Here is a 21,035-nt window from a genome sequence, read left to right as displayed (position 1 = left end):
TAATAAAAATACAGTATTAAGAGTGTGTTATATACATAAATATTTCATTGCAATGAAATTATTCAGGGTTAAAAATATTAACGATATTAATATCATGCTCTGAGACAAGAAAAGTGTACTTTTTTTTCAGCATCTCTGAAATTATAAATCAAAAGGATGAGTCTTTAAAATGTGAGCCCCAAAGTAGTTGGTTATAGTATTACTTGTGGTCACTTCATGTACGGACTTCCTGTACAGTTGGTGACACTTTACCAACACAGGTTGATTGAGGGACAGGAGAGTATTTTGGTATGTATGTACATATTGCTCGTAAATGTCATGAAGCCAGGCTCCTTCTTATCAGATCAGTTCTCCCCAAAGTCACTGTCCTCTGAAGTGTCCTAAATGAAAACAGACTGACTCCCACAGTTGGACCTTGAGTTAACACAAGTATTGGGAACATTTTGCTTGGTGAAGGTACACTCAGAGCATGGCAGCACTCTGAGCAACTTTCACAGCAGTGGCAGCTTCCACTTACACCAGCTAAATAATTCAGACTACCAGGACTCCAATATAGCTCTCAATCTGGTAGTTCACCCAAGACTTTAATTTATTTTGACACAGCTAGTACTTTTTATCATTTTGTATTTGGGGTTTTTTTATTAATATTTGTGTCAGGAGAGCAAACTATCATTTGATTGTATTATACTGTTCTCTCAAATGCCAATAGCCAGGCATGGCTGAGCAGGTGCCTGTGCGACACAGTTAATGTTGCTGCTCCTGCGAAAATCTGGTGTGATTTCTGCATGCATTCCAAGACTAGAGGAGCAGAAAGCACTTCATATTTTCATTAGTTATCCCTTTACAGATTTACTTTTAATTCTTTCAGCAAAGCAGATTATTAAAAGCAATGACCTGAGGTCTTCATTCAGATATCAGACTTGCAATCCTGTATAATGTGCACCGCAGGGCAGAGGTCACACTGACGAGTCTGTTAATGTAGTCACTCTGGGATAAGATCAATCTCCATACTTCACCATATTGATCTAATAGCTCATTGGCACTTCCCTCTTTGAATTGATTAGCTCATGTGTGAAAAGAGATGGATGGGTTTGTGACCCTGAGGAGTCTGTCAGGGGCACACCCATGGCAGGGGAAGTGCATGTTTTCACTGCTTCATTTGGGTGGCTCATTATCTGGATGCCTCACGGGGAATAAGGGTCATAACGTTGTTTTATGAATTATTTACAAGAAAATATCAGGGGGTTGTTTTATTTGATGCTCTACCTGTACTGAATCCATTCTAAACAGAGTATGAAAAAATACACGTAAATGGCCAAAGGTACCAAATATTTGTATAAAGGGAACCACGGCATATAAGTGACCTTAAAAAGCAATTTTACTAATATAAGGTAATCATAATAGATATGAGGGTAGGAATAGACTTCATGGGTCACCTAGTCCATTCCCCTTATGCAATGACAGAATATTGATGATATCTAGAAATGAATTACATTTTAATTGCATATTCTGGATAAGTACTTACAGTGAATCTAGTTCAGACATCTCAGGGAACTTCATATGCACATTGCACTGTAGAAAGAGGCAATTTGCATGCAACATGTGAGCTAAAAAATAAACTGTGCACATTCCTCAATTGTTAAAAGTAACCAAAAAAACCCCAAGATTCAACTCCATTTGTCAAATAGTCATATATTTGCAAAATGCATATACAGTAGATTGGATTTTGGTGCAGTGTGTGCTCATGCAAGAGGAAATTTAAAAGGAGCTGTCGCAAGAAGCTGAATTTAGAAGTTGGCTTATGTTAGGGTGTGCTTAAAAAATTTATGCATTATCAAAATCTTTACAGATATAAAGCAATAAAGCTAAAAACTGGCTCCTTGAAGCCTTTTGCTGAAACCCAGGTATTTTTGTATTTGTCTGCATATGAATTGTAGAATGAGTATGAAAGACACTCATAATGAAAAAATCTCTTCTATGCCATCCAAGCTCTGGATACTGTAAGATACCATACTAGGGATGGTGTTACATAGGATGTCGGGTTATGTGACTATGCCACAGTTCAAAAAAATATTGAGCAAAATATTCTCATATGTCATTAAGCTGATGCTTATATTTGTGTAAGAAGACAGTAAGCTTCACTAATAATATCTTGTTGTATTATTTAACTGGACATTCTGGGTTTATTTTGCAGGTTGGCAGTTTAAATTGAAAAACTGATAATTTTACTTATGGAGAAGTGTCCATGTATGCTCTATGCAGTCGGGCAACCCTTTCCTACTATTTGATTTATGGTAACATAAACAGATACTGCTTAAGACAGTAACAGTCAGTCCTTTCCCTAAAGACCTTATACTCTAAAAGAAACAGACCCTCAGGCAGATTAGTTAAAAAAAAAAAAAAAAAAGAAGAGAGCCAAAGAGAGAATTCAATCCATTACCTATCAATGACATAATGCTGAATATTTGCATAATCTTGCATTCATTTTTACTTTTAAATCATTCAGGCTATTCTATGTAGCAGGAAAATTGCCCTGATATAGACTTATGTAGCCATATTTTAAAAAGTCCTAAAACACATCAGAAACACTTATTACAGGCAGAGTTGTGATGCATTTTCCTTTGGTAAGACTGGGATAAATCTGGGATTAATCAGTAAATCTTCTTACATTTGGGTGTCAAAGTAATCTTTTAGTAAAGTAAAATCTTCAATTATAAAATTCATATTAAACCTAATTACAAACCAAAGTAACTAGTACTTATACCTAGATTAATAGTAGATTGCCAGACACTTGAATACAAGCAATGCAAAGCAAGATTTTTTGAGGAAAACGTTGCCATTTTATTGCAAGCTCTTGCCCAGTGACGAAGCCTCTGCCAGTCTGATTGAAACTTAGCTCCTACAGTTGTGGTGTGTGGTGTGCTCGTGGGTGAACGCAAAGTAATTAGAGCAACCTGATTCTGTTGATCATCATCCCTGCTGTCATTCAGAAATGAGCTAAGAAAAACCTAATTAATTAGATGTACATACTCTCTCCGTTTTTCCTAAACACACACCTGATCTTCTATTGCATACAGACATGTAGGAACCCAATTTAGACATTCACAGTTTTGATACCTGTGCCCAGCTGTGACAGCAGAGAAAGTCCAAGGCTGGCTGATTTGTGTCACAGTCCACGGACATTTTTGCATATAAAGTTCCTGCTCGTTCTGTGTTCTGTACTGCAGAAGTTCTTGTCAACAACATAACAAACAGCCTATATAAAACCAGTACCATCAAAGATATTTTTAAACATTAAAATTAATCTTAACTGCAGTGCTAATGACAATATGGGATCTGGGCAGAGTTGTGACAATCTTATTTTAATGACACTTCAGAGATTTCCAAATTAGACTACAGGAAACAGGAAGTAGGAATAAATGAAACAAAGCCAAATGAAAGGATGAATGGGAAAAAAAATTAATACATACTTGCCAGTTCCTTAAACATTCATTCAATCAACACTTCCTGTGATTTTTAGCAGCATGGCTCTGTCTACTCTTTTAAACTTGACTCTGTTGGGAAAGGAGCTAATTTTTTTGAGGATCATGTTCATAGTTGAAAGGATTTAGCTGGGTGGTAGTAGCTGCATGCCAAGAGCCTCCTGCAATGCTTTTAAGATATAAAGGGAGTACTAAGTGTTTTGGATCATCCCCATGTACCTTGTTGGATCATGCATCACTACACCTCTACAACCTACTTGTATGACTTCAGCTTCCTTTGGTGGTGTTTTTAAGCAATTTTTTCTATCAAGTCAGATGGGTACTGGTTTAATATATGACAACCTCCATTCATAGTGCTGATTTTTCTTTCACTTTCTCCGTTAGCACTGGATCTTCTTTCTTATTTAATCTCTGCCTCAGTGACTTACTGTTACTGCTCCAGCCCTTGGAATGTAAGACAACATTTCTGTACTTTTTCTTCATCAGTATGCCGACTCCTTTCACAGCTTGACTGAAGATACTGTTTCTCATGATTTCTTACTGCTTTTGCTGTGGCATTTTTTGGCTGTTCTATTACAAATCAGAGAAAAACACAGTGGAATACATTTGTATGACAAGTGCAGTGTTCTACAGCAACTCCAGCATCTGTTGCCAAAGTTGTATTACAGGTGACTGTCCTGTTTAGCACACTATAGCTCCCAGTCTTGAGACTTTAGATCCTTTTGTTTCACCGATTCAAGTATGGAGAAGGAAATTCCTGCATTTACATAGTTGGATGTTTGTCAAAAGTTTTAACAAGACTATGAAAAGTAAAATATAAACTAATATATTCTGATTACTGAAAAAGATTGCAGTGCTGTGCAATCAAAAGATAAAGAACATTTTAAATAAAAAAACTACTGATTGGATGATAATTACAAATGGTATGAAACATCTAATGTATTACATTCTTTGTGTGGTTTGTCAGTGTCCGACCCTGGGTGTCGCTAATACTCACCTGGAAAATTATTCTTCTGCCATAATGTTAAAGTAACTTCTTGTTAGCCATGACTTCAGAGGATTATTTGCAAATTCCCATCTGCATAACTGTGAATACAGTCCCACACTGTGTACACAAACCAGGTGTCACCTGCTGAAAGAGAGTAAGATTTTAATTCTCTTAAGGCTTGCCCTTTTCCCATACTCCACACCAGCTTGAATAGCTCTACTGGAAATAAACACTAACCCCATTAAACAGAAGAGTAACCACACTGTAATTTAAAACAGAGATGACTTAAGTAACTCTTGTGGTAATGCATGCAAAAAACAGTGTTCTGGGGCAGGCAGCACTTGAAAGAAAGGGACCCTAAGTGTGTTGAGATATTACTCTGCCTGCCTGATACCATATTAAAGAGTCTTTCTGACATTAACATGTCTCTTGTGTCACAAGTTAAAAACATTTTCTATATGATGCTTACTTGATAGAGTTTTAATAGAATATTTATTTTGTTAAAAATAAATTTAGTTCTTACTAGAACTTTGTCTTTAATATTGACAGTCTACCTCGTATGTTATATTGATCTCTGTTGAGATTTGATGTTGCTGATTTCTAAGAAATTTTACAAATGAGAGAAAATGTAGGAGGTGAAGTTTATCTGTAGACTCTTAGAATAAGTGTTTAGAGCTGAAAAATACAGTAGCTGTAAGAAAAATTAAATCATATTTTTTCCAGTGAATCACTAGACAGGAAAGGAACATTATGTACTAGAAGTTCTTTCATATAATGCTAAAATATGTGACTTGGAGAAGACCACAGATTTTAATCACAGGCTGCTCTACATTAGAGCGAAACTGCTGATTCAGTATATTGAGAATAAATTCACCAGCAGTACCATAAAGTTTACTACACTCAGTCTTGTCTTCTGATTCCCCAGAGGACGTAGTTGTGCATCCTAAAAAGCAGATCAGACCCGCAAGGCTAATGATGAATCTGGTGGGCCTACTTCTGATTTTATGTGGAAGACAAAAGACTTACGTTCATGCAAGTTAAGAGTTAAGAATATGGTCTAGCACAATTTTGCAGTTAGTTTGTTGACAGCAGAAAAAACAGGTTTTTTCAGAGAAACACAGCTATGGTACCAAAATTGCTACATAAACTACATAGTCTTATCTAATTCTTTTAAAATTCTAGACCCAACTACGCATAAACTTAGGCTGTACTAACATCAGTAAAGATACTCACAGAAGTAGGATTTTGAAGGTTAATTCTATCGATCCAGTCCAAAAGAAAGCACCTCCTTCTTCACTCTGTGAAAAAGATGCTGAGAATAATTAATTTTCCTCTTTCCTTATCTTTGTGTTCACTTTGAGAAGCAAGAAACACTGCATTGTAAGCAAAATTTTCAGTTGTGACTAAAAAGAAATACTTTTTCTTATTTTCAGTTAAAGTAAAAAAAAAAAGACCCAAAAAAGAAGGTAAGAAAAACACATTTATAATTCATCAGAAATAATGCTGACTGTCAAATACTAAGGCATTTTCATGCAGTTTGCACAGAGATAAATGTGAGGAAAAGGAGAAGAATATATGTTGCATTTGACGCACTATATAATATAGACACACAAAATCTTTATTGTAACAGCCTTTTCATCTGATGCTTGTAGAACTAAAAGTTGTCATTTACCTTCTCCTTAAGAGAGAATACTCTCTAAATGGAGTCCAAAAATCCGTGAGAGGGATCCTGTTCTTTAGTAGGATCACCTTCAGCAGTCTGAGGCCCCCAGACTCATCCACCTTGCGTTGTATTCCTGCAAGAAAACAGGATGAGTGTGAACTGATGCTTTTCAAGGCTGCTTTTTATTAAAGCATTTTGACTCACTGGAAGATCAGCACTGAAACTGGGAAGTGGATGGTCAGTGATGTTCTGACCCTCTCTTTCACAGTGATCTTGCACATAGATGTCCAGGACACATGAGGGGAGAAGCTGTGGCAAAGCCGTCGCTCTCCCCATGTGCATTTGCTGAACAGGAAATACCACACGCCTTTCAGAGCATGGGCACCACACCTTCACCCCTTCACAGTGCAGAAGGGTAAAAGTTTGGGGATTTTCACAGGTATAATGTTGCTTTGTGCTATAAATTCCCTGTATGTACACTTTAAAAAAATCAAAAGTGGCTTAATATTCCAAATACCGGTGGTTCCGTGAGCAGGGAGTTAACAAAGAGTTTTAGTCTTTCTCTCTTCCTCTTTCTCAGTTCCCTACTGTTGCATATAAGGTGAGCATATTAGCCTTTCTTTCAGCGAGGTATCCAGCAGTTGCTTTCCTCTATCTGGACACTGATTCACACAAAGCATATAGGAACTTAACATTTTGGATAGATGAACTTCCTGTTGAAATAATCTGACTCTGACTGGTGGATTCAGAAGTTACTGAAGGAGGAGGTACGCACACACACAGGCACGCTACAGGTATAATTGCGCCCTTATAACAGCCTCTTTGCATTCTTCAAAGGAGCAGGAAAAGGCATACACTGAAGTATTTCTGTATTTCCTTCCATTTTTAAATCAAGACAAATGTAAAATGCTACCAAACTTGGACAGATTTTATATTCCCTTCACAATCATTTACCCCAACACGGGCTTGTAAAGATCACTCCCTGCCTTCACACAGAAATTTTATATTACACACAGGTTTCTAGTAAAGAGCTGGAACAACCATAGTTAATATTAAAACATTTCTTCTTGAACTTTGTAGCATTTTATTACTGATGTTATAGGTAGTAATCAGATTTTATTAGGGCATTCACTGATTCCGAAAGTTACGTGCATTCACTTCAAAAACCACATTGGCTGTTACGTGCTGCTTTTTGACAGCAGCCTTCCACAGGAGGTTTCCCACTGTTAGCAGCAACCCATCTGGAGAGTCCAAATCCTCCCCTATCTGTATAATGATTTGGAAACCATGCATGCATTCACGAGTAAAAAATAGCCTCTGGAGTGCACTTGTCTTATAAAACTTTGATTTGGGGTGATTTGCATCACTATGGCATAAGAAAATGGAGTAACAACTCAAACTATATGTCTGCAATGACTTGTGAGTGATCTCCTAACTGCATTTGAAAGAAAGTTCAACCACTGCTTGAACCTTTATGCTTCAGGCTGAACAGTTCAGACAGATGTTTAATCACTTCATATTCAGTAGGAAATGGCTATTCAATGGCCGTAGAATTTAAAAGTGGCACTATGAGATGAGTGCTTCATGTTATTTTATATTTGCATTCCCTTCTGGAAGCATAAGTAAAAACAATTCAGCTGAATCCAGCACAGTTTTATCACATAAATTTCAATTACCATATTTTTTAAAAATCATTAGATACCCTTTTAAATTTTTAGTAGCAGAAAAGCCCAAAGCTACAGTGGCAAGTCGATGCAAATGAACAGAGATGAAAAAGGATTCTCCAGCTTCTGAGAAAGGGACGTATAGACTGGGTAAAATGCGAGCGCAGTGTTTAACTGAATCTGCAGCAATAATTATAAGGAAAATATTTAACTTAGAGCAACACAAAAAACCCATGACCCTGAAATTTTTAACAGGTAATTCATCAAGTGTCAGGCTGAAAATACCCCTTCAGAAGAAAAATTATAATAAATTTGCAGTTGTTGGTTACAGTATGCTAAATATTGTGAAACATTTTCCTAAAAGAAAGCCACAGTGTGGTTTTGATAAGATTAAGGTGCATTTCAGCAAAGCATACACATTTTTCTTCATTTTACTGTTTGGCAATTTCAATGTTGTTCTTCAGAGAAAACAAAAGTTTATAATGATTAACGTTCTGTGCTGTGGGAAGCATACATTCTACAACAATACTACTCTTGTGTCACACTAGCCTCCCTCATCTATAACATCAGCACAAATAGTTTTTCAGATGAGTAACCAGCATTTCTGAGATAAGTCCTTCCTACAATTGATAAGGTGTGATTGTGTATTTCAGTGTCAACAGAGGCCTCAGCAAGGCTGACAAACTTCCATGGAGTCCCTATCAAAAGCTCAGGGCCCAGATGAGTGGGAGTCCAGGGTTTAGCAGACAAATGAGACACCACCGTTCCCAATCCCAGACCATCTTTTTGTCCTGGCCAGACATAGTGTGCCACCATAGTACTCAGGATTAGACCTTTATACATCAAACTGAGAGTCTGGTTCCTTCACTCCTGGAAATATTCTATGTGGCCTGCACTACACTGGCAAGATAAACTATGCAAACTAATAGGTGCATCTAAATGTCTTCCCATGCATGCCTGTTTTTTAAATCTTTGTTAGTGGAGAACTCAGAAAAAAGTGATTTAAAGTTACCTTATAGTTCCAGCTGGCAGTGAAGGAACTCGGGCATGCTACCATGGAATTCTGTGTTCAAACCTGTATTTAGATATTTAACAGAATCAAGTTCACTGTGCAGATGAGCAATACCACACCTGTGCTGATAACAACTGCCATCCTCTGCTTCTCTAACAAAGTACTTGCTCCTTCTCTGCCCAAGCAGCATCACTTACTGTCACACAAACCTTTAAAGTCTGCATGTCATCATCCTCGCACTCAAGGTTTTACCCACACCCAGCTCCCCTTACGTCTTCTCACACCACACTGCCTCCCCATTCCCCTCATTTAAGGCCTCCTCCTAAGCACTCTCTTTGCTTCCCTTGTCAGTTAACAGTGTGATGTTTTTCTTACTTCATACTCATAGCATTTTTACTCTTTCATGCCACCCTGCGTGCTGGAAATGATCTCCTATTTCTTTTGAGTCACACATCCTCCCTTACTTTCTTCCACATCTTTCTTTAAAAGGCATTTCTTCAGCAACAACTTCCAGTTATATTGTTCTCACTGGTGTGTCTTCATCTGAATGCTAATGGCCAGAAAGGACCTAAACTTAACCATGTGGGCACAGTATTCACTCATGCTTTTGCTTGAGGGTAGGTAGCTGTCAAATGGGCATTTTGTTTGACAACTTGCTTAGATAAGACATGGGTTACATTAATCCTTGTGTCGGTGTTCTCAGGGAGCAGTTGCAGATCTGGGGATTGTTCTTGCAGCAGGCAGTTCTTGGCTACATGATGTTTAATTTATAAGCATTCTCAGTAGTTGGGACAACAAGCAATTTTTTTTGTTGGTGTTAAAACACTGATAGTACTCTTAAAGATCTCTACAAACTGAAAAACATCACAATTTAGTCAGCACAAGTTTTTGAGCTTGTTTGAATTCAATATATACCACAATTGAAAAATTTGTTGATTAGTCCCAGGCTGGAGCTAAGTTATCTTGGTGACAGAATCTTATCTTTGCTCCTGCTTCCCCTGGTAATGGCAGAGCAGCATGCTCCAGCTGTGGAGTCAGGAGACTGAAGTCCACAAGAGGCTTTTTCTGCAGATCTTCCTCTTCAGAACTGAACTTAAACCTCTTTGCCTTCAGGATCAGTTCAGGGCACATTCAGTTGAAGGCGTGCAGTTGTTCTGGTGAAAGGCTGACTTTTTCATTTTGCCAGAGAATGCACTTTCTGCAACTCATTTATCAATGTGCCATGGAAACACAAATGTGTTTGTGTACTGGCTGAAGTTACACACATCATAAACTTTACCACCTCATTCTAACATGCAGAGTGATGCGTTACCATTTTTGTTCCACGTGATCTATGTTGTTTTCTGTTTTTCATGTTGTATGCATTATCAAGATAAAGTGTGTGGTTTTCTGCATTTGCACGTCTTTCAGAAGTAGGCTGGAACTGGTCACTTGCCATGCATTTTAGTAATCAGTGATCCTCCTTAAAGTCATGTCTCTTTCTTCCTAGTACAAACTGGGAAGCGTTCTTCTGCCCCATCAGTTTTCTTAAAATGGCAAAAGCAGCTGGATCTGATAGTCTTCTGCAGGCCACACTGTGTTTGGGATGTGTATTGTGCTTTTTGTGCTATCCATTTGTATGGGCGTTCACTGGTTAAACTGCAGTGAATACGGAGGAGCAGATTTTGTGAACCATTAGCAGATGTTCACTGTTGCTAGTTTTATGAGTCTTGTAGAACAGCAGGAACAGACTATGTGCAAAACAATTTTGTTGTGATTTTGCCATCTCACACTGTTCTCACAGCACTGGCGTGGTAATGATATGATAAAGCTTGGGAAGTAAGCTTTGATTGCAGACTAGCTGCTGTTGAGATCTTCAGAAAGCCAGACCTGTAAAGTGTAGTTTGTTTTCAAAAGCCTGTGGCTGAGACAGATGGGTTAGCTGGAAATATGTCATTTATAGTAGAATCAAATGCTTGACCTCTTATTCAGGTATAAGTTGTTATGACACGGATGCTGAATGTTTAAACTGTCTCACAGTTTGTTTCCTTCAGATGTAAGCTGTGATAGCTTTGTATGAAATGTTAATTTTGGATGACTGGTGTGTTAGCGTGATTTATTTGATTTTTGTGATTTTTCCAACACGGTTTTGGTCAGAGGAGAAAATTATCACGGAACAGTTTCACATAAAAAGCAAGAATAATAGACTCTGTAAATTTCAAACATATTTTTCAAATAATTAATTGAAACCTGGCCAAAGTGCATCAATGTGGTAACTTACTGTCCTCTCTTGAGCTAACAAATCACTTGGTTTAAATGGTTTTGTAGTCAAATACATGTTTTTGAAGAGGAATAGATCTTTAATAGCAAATCAGTCTTGCTCTATGATCTCTGTGGGAGAATGAGATCTGTGGCACACAGACTCTTCTGCCTTTGAAAAGTTAAGAGAAAGTTTAGATAAATGAAGGAGGCAAACAGAGATTTCAATATTTCAGATGTTAAAGTCCAAGCTATATGGCAAGTAACTGGAAAGAGAGAGATAATACTAAGTAACTTTCACAGATGATGCTACAAAAATCTATAAGTTACAAATGTCACTTCCTTCTCTATCACACAACCAGAAAACAAGCTTGAAATAATAAAGTTCAGAAACTCATTAGGTCTGATTGAAAAAACTTGAAAATATCTACTGCATTATCTAGTTCAGCTCATGCAGGATTACTCCTTGTAATGTGGTTTCCTGTGTATTACAAAATCTGTTTCTAAAGGAATTGAAACTAGAACCCCTGAAAAGCAATTTTAATAGTTCCACGTCTCAGAAATTTTAGATATTGCTCCACTTTAAATATGCTAATTTATTTTTTACTTCTTTTGATTTATAGCATTTTTAATCTGTTCAGCAATTACTATCTATGAAGATTCTTAGAGTCCTTTCAACTATATACATGCTATGACCACACTAAATTGTAGCAAGCATCTCTCGACTCTTTCAGGGCACACATCTGAAGTCAAAGACTTTGTTTCATTTTGAAAAGAAGTCAGTAAGATCAGTAAGAATAGGTCCAGAGGATACTGATCCTTACCATGACTTAATTTCATAATCTGCCTTCCACTAATTTGTGATTTTTTCCCTCCCATTTCCATGGAAATCCTAATTATTTTTCATTCTCTAAATGAATAAAACTGAATGCAATCCAGTTGCAATTGGAGTCATTTTAGGGACATATTTCATGGTTCTCCAGTATGTACATCCCAAATAACTTCACAAAATCTTAATGTAGATTGCTTGTGCTGAGTGCCCAGCATGTTCCTTCTGTTCCCAAATACAATCAAATATGTCTCACTGCTCACTACTGACTTGTGAACTGCCCTTTCTTGCCCTACCAGTGACCCTTGAAGCTGCTTAGCTTCTGTTCCTGAAGAAGTGTTCTTCTCTTTTCAAAACTCCACAGCCATTTTTAGAGAGTGTTTACCTCTCTCTTCACTTTTTCCTTTTGCAAGGGACGTATCTCTGACTTGGGCCTGTTGCAGCAATAATGCTCTTGAATCTGCAGATTCTTTACTATTTCCAGAAGCTGAGTTACAAAGATGGGGAGTATGGGAAAGCTCACATCAGCATTATTTCTACTCCTCTTTTTTTGGGTGAAAATAACATCCCATTGGCATTAGCATTTCATAAATACACAATTATTATTACTTTGCATAACAGTGCCATAGTTCTGCTTTCCATTATTCTAATCAGGAGTAAAATTTCTATACACTTTATGGATAAAGGTTTCAGCAGTGTCCTGTTTATTTAGCTGAGAATAGCAATTTTGTGGGTCAGTAATTCTAGATAGCATTTCTGTTCTCATGATGTTAGCCACATGCTTGAAGGAGGACTGTCTCCATATTGTGATGTAGACCTGTTCCCAGAGCGATGCCACCAACGTTCATGTTTGCTTTACAGGTTGATGACCAAATGAAGTTGCTTCAGAACTGCTGGAGCGAACTCTTAATTCTAGATCACATTTACCGGCAAGTGGTACATGGAAAAGAAGGCTCCATCCTTCTGGTTACCGGGCAACAAGTGAGTATGTGGTCTTAGAGAAATATTGATGTCCTTTTTTTATAATAACTTTCAAAATAGCAGGAGTTTAACTAGGTCAGAAGTGCTCCTGTGTTCCCAGAGATTCTCCACAAATAATGTAGATAAAATGACTTGTGCACTCTGCTTCTAGTCCGCTGATTACAGTTAAACTTATAAAAGCAGATATAATCATAATCACTTTGCTTTTCAAATGTACTTGTATACTTCAGTGATTGAAAAATACCAGATGAGAAATGTTTCTCAAGAAGTTGTATTTCCTTGGGGCTAAAATGGTTTCTGACAGCGCCAACAACACTCCTAAACCTAATACTTTAGGTTTAAGCAAGTATAGCTTATTTCACCTTCAGAATTGTGATTTACTGAAAAGAATCACTAACTGAGTCAGAAATCTAGAAAGCCTGCAGCTTACTACCTCAGAAATATCTTGCTTTTAGAGACATACACACGTGTGAAAAACTGGGCAGCTGAGACATCTAGTCACAGGGAAATTATTCAGTCCAGAGGCTATAAATGCAGATATTGTCTCAGGAGCTGTCTCAGTTTTTGCACAGCTTTCCAAGGGTTAATTTTCTTTGGGTATCAGATACATAGATCTCCAAAAATGCAAGAGCTGTAGTCTGACAAATATTATGAAAACAGTGAGAAAACCCAAAAGAAATAGAAAGTTTTGTCTTCTTCATACTTTCCAAAGCACAAAGAACTTGCCAGTAAAATAAGAATATTATTCCTAAGATTATTATTCTGCTTTTAACAGAAAAAAAAAAAATCACAGTATCAAAGAGAAGCAAACTGTGCCTGGACAATATGTTTCTGACTCAAAGTGAAAACAAACGATGGCTTGTTGGTATTTAAGTAGCTGCAAACCAAACTATCTCAATTTATACACACTTGGGAAAGAGCTCCTTTTTCTGTGCCACACCGTTTGTGTCTGCATGTTGTGGAATCTGCCTACAGCTTCACGTATAATTTTAAAACTGAAGCCATTTCTTAGCACTGAGAACAAGTGTTTATAAGAATCAAAAGGAGACATAAATGCTTGAATTTATGATTAAAAGGTCTACAGTAGAAAGGAGAAATGATTGACTTTTCCAAGTAAGGAAATGGGAAAATTCAAATTCTAGCTATGGAACTGACTCCTGCACCTTCACGGAAAGTCACTGGCCTGTCTCAGATAGTAATGTATTCCCTAATTATATTAGCAAAAATTAGGTGCATTGCTCTTGATCTATATTGATACTTTTGAGAAAATGACTGATCCCCTTTCTATTTCATCATCTGCAAAAGACAGACAAATTTACCAGCAATTAGTTCATTTACCACACATGGTGCTTGCTTATTCCTGTGTTTATAAAGCTATAAGTATATTGACAGTTTTCTGTTCCTGAGAGAACTGCTAAATTAGTGTCTCATTTGTTATGTGATTAGCAAGTTTTTAATGGTACTGAGTGTCTAAGTCTCACTGAAATCATTAGAGACATCTGAATATCCTTACATTCTAGCCATTGTGCCCATTTTCCCACAGTAATAATTTTTACCTTATAAGCCACTCTTTTCTTGAAAAAAAAACCAGCTGTACATCATCTCCAGGCAAAGCAAAGCGTTTCTTCACTGTTGGACAACAGGTAGCAGGATGCTTATTAGATGTACTATTCCAAATCAGCAGCTGGATTTGGAAGCTGTGTATTTCGAAGCAGTCTAACTAAATTAAAACCTGGCTAAATCGAACTGATTGCATCCATTTTTTTCCCAGGTTTGTAAAATAGGTTTATTGCATTCTTCTTTAAACCCAGTTTCAGTTTTCCATACCAAAGTTTGTAATTTTGAAGTTGGTGCAAGACTCCCAGAGTCTCTCATCATCTTCTGTACTTTCCTCTTTGCACTTAGGCTGTTTGGAGGGCAAGGAACCATATTACTAGGCTAGCAACAAGAGCACTCCAGTCAGTCCTTTTCCTTATGGATGGACTCCTTGCCATTTCACTCTTGCTAACAGCTGCAGAACACACACCCGTGGATGTGCCAGAGATTTCTTTGAGAAATAGGGAGATACTAGACAGGAAGTAAATATACAGTCTCTGGCTGCTGATTTTGAAACTTGAAGGATTCTGAAATCTACACGTAATGCCACTGTCTTGTCCTGGTTTCATTCAGCTCTGGTCACTGCCATCCTGGTAAAAAAGCCAGAATACTTCCAGGAGCAGGCACAGCTCTCGCTGGACTGTGTGTGCCACACGTGCTCACAGAAAGGCCACTGGTCATTGAGGTATTGCAGAAGTGCCAGTGCTGTGCCAGTACCTGAGTTGTGTGCGATTGATCATTTCAAAGCGTTTACTTTAAAACATCATCTATTAAAATGATTTTCATGGGTAGAAATAATTTCTTTGAAGAACCTCTTTCATTTAGGTCGACAAAGCTGGATGAGCTAAGGAGAAGTTTTAAATACCTAGAATTGCCAGAGCCACAAATCTTAAAATCACAGAATAATCCAGGCTGAAAGGTATTTTAAGGAGTCACTAGTCCAACCCCCAGCTCAAACCAGGTTTCTCAGGGCTTTGTTCAGTTGGGCTTTGAAAACCTCTAAGGATGGAAACTGCAAAACCTCCATGCACATTTTCATGGGGAGGAACTTTTGCCTTAGTTCTGGTCTGAACTCTTTTTTTTTTTTCAGTTTACACCCAGTGCTGGTCACTCTCCTCCTCCTCGAGCTCTGATGCAAAACACAGAGCCTGGGAGACCTTTTTGGTAAAGACTGAGGCAAAGGCAGCACTGAGAACCTCAGCCTGGTCTGTTCCTGCTGCCACTAAGTCATCATCTGAATCCAGTAGCCGTCCCACATTTTCCTTGTTCATCCCCTAACTAGCAATTTGACATCCCTTGGAAGTTTAAACTACAGCTGAACGCTTTTGTAACATCATCTCTACATGCCAGTGGGCATGGACAGTGCTTCTACATTACTTGTCCTGAGCCATTCCTGGCTTCAGCAGCTGTACACTGCCTTTTACATCCTGGCTAAGTTGTGAGTTACTTTTTTAGACAAGTTGATCCAATCCAACTGTTTCTTTTCTTAAATGTCAAGTTGGACTATCTTCACAGTATCAGCTCAGATTGTTGCATTCTAAGACACAACACCAGTTCAAATGTATTTATGAAAGGACAGTTATGACTGTGTTCTTTGTAACAACTGTAAAATAATCCTGGAAAGCCACACTTCTAGACCTGGGCACTATGAGTCTTTGCTAGTGCACCAAGTGCTGCATGCTTTCTGGTTGCTGTCCTGATCTTTTCAGTTCCTGCAGTAGAGACAGGGAAAAACAACTATTTCATAAAAATTAATTGATTAAGGTGTGGAAAGCACTCTGACACTTCTGATGAAAAGTGCTTTAGATGTTTTTATTTCTGCTGTCAACAAAGCACTATGAGCAAAATTACAGTCAATCATCTGGCTTTCAAAGATAATAACTTTAAACTGAGGACCTGAGCTAGATTGCCAGGTTTATTGTCTGAGAGATCAAGATTATTGTCACAAGTTGGTAAATTTAAGACCTCAGAAGCCTCACTCCTCGCTTTCCTTAATATATCCCTCCATAAAAGCTACTCACAAACACAGTCCTTTTTACAATCACAATCATGGTAGAAGCTGTAAGGGGGGAACGTACCACCACTTAATTAGAACATACCTGCTCTCTCCACTTAGACTGCACAGCTTCTGTTCCTCAGACACAAAAGTCAAACTTCATCCAGCTCCCCAGGGCCATACCACTGTCAGTTCTATACTAGGTATCTAAAATGGGCCAGTAGTCAGAAGCATACTTGATAATTTTCAAACACGTTGGCTCAAAAACCATTACCTTAGGGCACTTCTATCACATTTCCATATATCTGCATTTCCCTCAAGCCACTGGCTTATGAGTTTTACCCAGTGTCAATCTGCTGTTCCCACTTTGATAGGCAAAAAGTGTAGTCAGCAGCTAAGTAGCAAGCTTTGGCCCTTGCACAAAAAGAGACTGTATTTTATTTTATTTTGTTATTTATTTGGTTGGGGTTTCATAAATGAAGCTCTTTTGTGTGTGTGTTTCAAGAAAGCACTTTTTTCAGATCATTACAATTCCTCAGCAGTTCCTCAGAAACAAGTTCGTCCCTATGCTGCACACTTCATTTTCTGCACTAAGTACTGCCCCTCAGCAGTAGCAATTACCATTTCAAAAGGAAATAAAGTAGCACAAATGCATTTTACAACTCTCGAAATTTCATAATAGAAAACAGCTAAGGAGTGATTTGCAGTGTAGTGGTTAACTGTAAATCATTGCCAATATGCTCTCCACACGCTGAGTTTTGTAGGTGTGCCGTGTGGCACGTAATTTTAACAGACCATTTCCAATTATAGAACTTTAATTCCTCCAACTTGAGCACTTTTCTTTTGTAACTTCTACACCAGCAACACACCAGCTTCCAAGGCCCAGCACACACAGGGTAGATACTAAAGCTCTGCACAGAATATCACTGTTCATGCATTTTCATGGAACAGTCAATACACAACATCTGAATTGTAGCCTCATCTGGGCAGACACAAGCTGCTGCTTTTGTTCATACCTACACTCTACTCATTGTTGCCAAATATTCCCTCTGCTGAGTTTGGTCAAAGCCTTTCTGAGTTAGCATAGCCTTTGATTTGTTACAAAAAATTTCCAGTGATGCTCTGTCTTCAGATGAAGTGTATTGAATATTCAAACTCAGCAGTGATTTCATATCATATCATCTCTATACAAAAAACACAAAAGTGCATTGCAACACTTTGGTAAAGAAATGGATTCTATTGTACTCTAAGCTTCCTCACTTCAGCATCTTCATACTCACCATTTGAAAAACTCAATAGTCACCATTGCTAGAGTGGAAAATTTAATGGTACTGATTAAAATAGCTATCTAAATAGACTTTACAATACTTTCGTTATTATGTGTTTTATAACATCCACTATAAATGAATCTATAAATGATCAAGTACAGGGCATAGAATTTTTCCAGTCTTGATGTATGAGTTTTTCTGAAACTAAGTTAGAAAAAGTAAATGCAGTACTTTGAAGTGTTACTATTCGCATATTATAGCTAATTATCAAGAACAATAACATCATTCTAGGGGAAAGGTCCACTGGCAACTTAGTTCATTATCTTCTATCATTGTGTATCATGTTAAAATGACAAGCATCTTATGCTGCATAAGTCAACACAATTTTAATTAATATATCCAAACCTGATAACCCGCAGATACAAACATATCTGCTGGTTTTGTCTGTGCTGAGTCCTCCTCAATTTTTGTATGTAGGTGCCTCTTCAAAGTGTTTTCCAAGTTTGCTTAGAAATGTAACAGAAATATTGTTTTTAATGAAAGCATTAATCCTATGAAAAGCTCAAAATGAGTTTAATAACCACCACAGTTGCCACTAAAATATATAATTCAGGAAACAGTGGAAAGGTAATTATGCTTGTGATAGTAAATTAACTTGTTTGCTATATACTGTGGTGAATGCATCCTTCCGAGAGTAACTCATCCACCCACATACCATACACGCAAGCCAGCTCACAGGCTCTCAGCAGGGTCAGGACTTCAAAACCCAGGGCAGGCCGTTGTGGGGAACTCCACAGGCTTTCAGTGCAGTTTGCAGCTGAGGAGGGAGCAGTGGGGGAGCAGCCCCCCCCAGGCAGCAGTGGCCAGATGAGCTGGGCAGGGTTGCGCTGAGTAGAGCAGGGAGGAGCAGGATGATCCCATTGCTGCACCCAGGCACCCACTACCTCTTTTGCCTTTGTGCCCCAAACACACAGTAATCTAATTTACTAAATTAAATATGAAATCAATCTTTCATTAACTTGAACCACCTTAGTCTGCCAGAACGTTCATTCATTATACAGGTACTGGATAGAGCCACAGCAGGGGCTGTATTCCTTAGGTGTACAATTCCTGTATGGCTGAAAGGAATGGCATTCAGGGATAATCAGCACCTCGTAACAGCCATCAACAACTAAAATCACTCTTAAGCTTATATTCTTGAGACTATTTCAAGCTTGCTGAAGCATTGAAAGGGATAGTACAGTTCCACACAATATTTCCACATGATCCCATGATCATATTCTAGAAATCAAACACTGCTTAATTTTAGGATTTTAATTCCACGATTAACTGTTAGACTCTGTTTTGTGAGCATAGAAAGGAGTTGATACCAGAGCCCACCACCTGATTCTGCCAGAAAAGTTACCATCTGAGCCCAGCGAAACCAGGGATTTGTCTTCAGGAGTCATTCATTACCATGATAAATCATTTGCAAAACAAAAAAGCACAGGTGCTCCCTGCCTTTTTGGCCTTCAGCTGCAGCATTTATTTAGCCCAGGGTACAGGAGGAATTCACACTCCTGTTTGTCTGTGCAGCCGTTGCTTTACACCCGTCATTTTCCTTCCAAATTAGGTTCTGTGTAAGCTTTGCCAAAGCTTCTGGTTACAAAAACGCCAGTCAACGTACCATCTTCAACATCAAAATCAATTGTGAAATAGTATTAATTGGAAAGCAAGAATAATTTATTTCAGTTGTGGATTTGATGTTACCAAAAGTAATCAGTGGTACAATATAAAGTAAATGCTAAGACTTCAATATGCAATTAAGCATTTTGCACAAAATCCAAGCTGGTTTAATTTTTGTCTTTTGGAAGTGCTTTTAATCATGAATTGGAAGGTATAATATACCTTTTATTATCAATTTCTGCATACAAGCCCAAGCAAGCAGGACAGCATGCACTTAATTGTGACCACTTTTTCAGAATAGACATTAACTGAGGCTTTTTCATGCACAGTTGCTTTTGTATAAACTGATTGACACCTTTGGGGGTCGTCTTTCCACTAACTCATAATTTTGCTCACTCTTGAAAAAAGCCTTCTGCACACCTAGTATTCTCTAGTTAAAGCTGAAAATTCAACTCATCATATTTACACAATTAAAAAAAAAATCCATTCTGCGTTGTTTTTAATTGCAAATCCTACTCAAGGGACCAATTCTCCTGCTTAGGAGGCAGCCCTGTGCCTTCTACTAGAGAACCAACTGCAGTCAATTATGGTAATGAAATGTCAATAAATATAAAAATTTAATACAGCCTGTTCCTGGTGAGTGGCAGATGAGGACTTGCCTCCCAGACAAATTTGCTGGTGCTGCAAATATTAAATGCACCTGAAAGAGTAGCAGGTTGCCTGAGAGCTCTCCAGTAGAGGGATGGTGGGAGATCCAGGCATCTACTGGGTTTTTCCATTATGGCATAATCGCTGCACTAAGGCCACTGATATTCTTGACATTCAGACATTTTAACTTCTTATTATGAAGTGAGTAGCATATTTTCCCCATAAACTGGAACCTCAGTGAGGGATTTTGAGCTTTTTTTCCCTTCTTAACAGTTACAAAAGGGAAATTAAGTTGTGAAATTTCATCTTTATATGTGACCAGTTTCTCAATATGAAGTAGTTGAATCGTGTCACTATATTAAACTCTTTGAGTAAAAAGTATTTGAGGTATGTTACTTTATTTTTTCTTAATATTTCTATAAGTAAATATGAATAAGGAAATATGTATAAATGTATGTGCAGAAAGAGATAAATAAGAGGTGAACTAGAAAGTAGATTTTGAATGACAGTTTGGCTGGGATTTCCAAAAATCAGGTCCTAATTTTGTCACAGATTTCTTTGGCCCTGAGTAAGCGATTTAATGTCACTACTTCAAGTTTCCCCTGGTGTAAAAGAGAGCGATAAAACCTACCTCACAGGATACTTAAGCATAATCAATTGTCTTAATTGAAACATAAGCACAACTTTAACTGCTCCAACTCTACAAAGCATCGGTATTCTTAACCTCCATACAAAAAGTGTAACTTCATTTTTCTTGTGCAGTTGCCTTCAGTCAGTTTCTTGGGAGCAGTAAGAGTACATATAAAAGAAATGTCTTATTAAAAGTCAGTAATCTATTGATTATTAAAGTCATTACTAGGAAAGGTTATTTTTAGTTTCTTTCAGTCATCTGTCTTTCTTGGCTGAAATTTTGTCAGGTTAAAAGTATTTCAGGATTTTTTTATTGTTTTACTGCCGTTTATACTTGAGCAAAATCAATAGTTTTAAAAAAAAAAATTTCAAAAT

General features: G+C 37.7%; 1 protein-coding gene across 5 annotated transcripts in view; it reads left to right on the top strand.

Moving 5' to 3' along the window:
• The window catches only part of NR5A2 (nuclear receptor subfamily 5 group A member 2), an 88,150-nt gene that overhangs the window by 38,283 nt on the left and 28,832 nt on the right, over positions 1–21,035 (top strand). For all 5 annotated transcript variants that reach the window (XM_032696286.1, XM_032696282.1, XM_032696285.1 and 2 more), the window contains one exon: positions 12,738–12,857. In XM_032696286.1, the coding sequence (XP_032552177.1) occupies positions 12,738–12,857 (120 nt within the window). The remainder of the gene's footprint in view (positions 1–12,737; positions 12,858–21,035) is intronic.

Source organism: Chiroxiphia lanceolata, chromosome 9 (genome assembly GCF_009829145.1).
Source record: "Chiroxiphia lanceolata isolate bChiLan1 chromosome 9, bChiLan1.pri, whole genome shotgun sequence".
Classification (NCBI taxonomy): Eukaryota; Metazoa; Chordata; class Aves; order Passeriformes; family Pipridae; genus Chiroxiphia; species Chiroxiphia lanceolata.
This window is presented reverse-complemented; position numbering and strand designations above follow the sequence as displayed.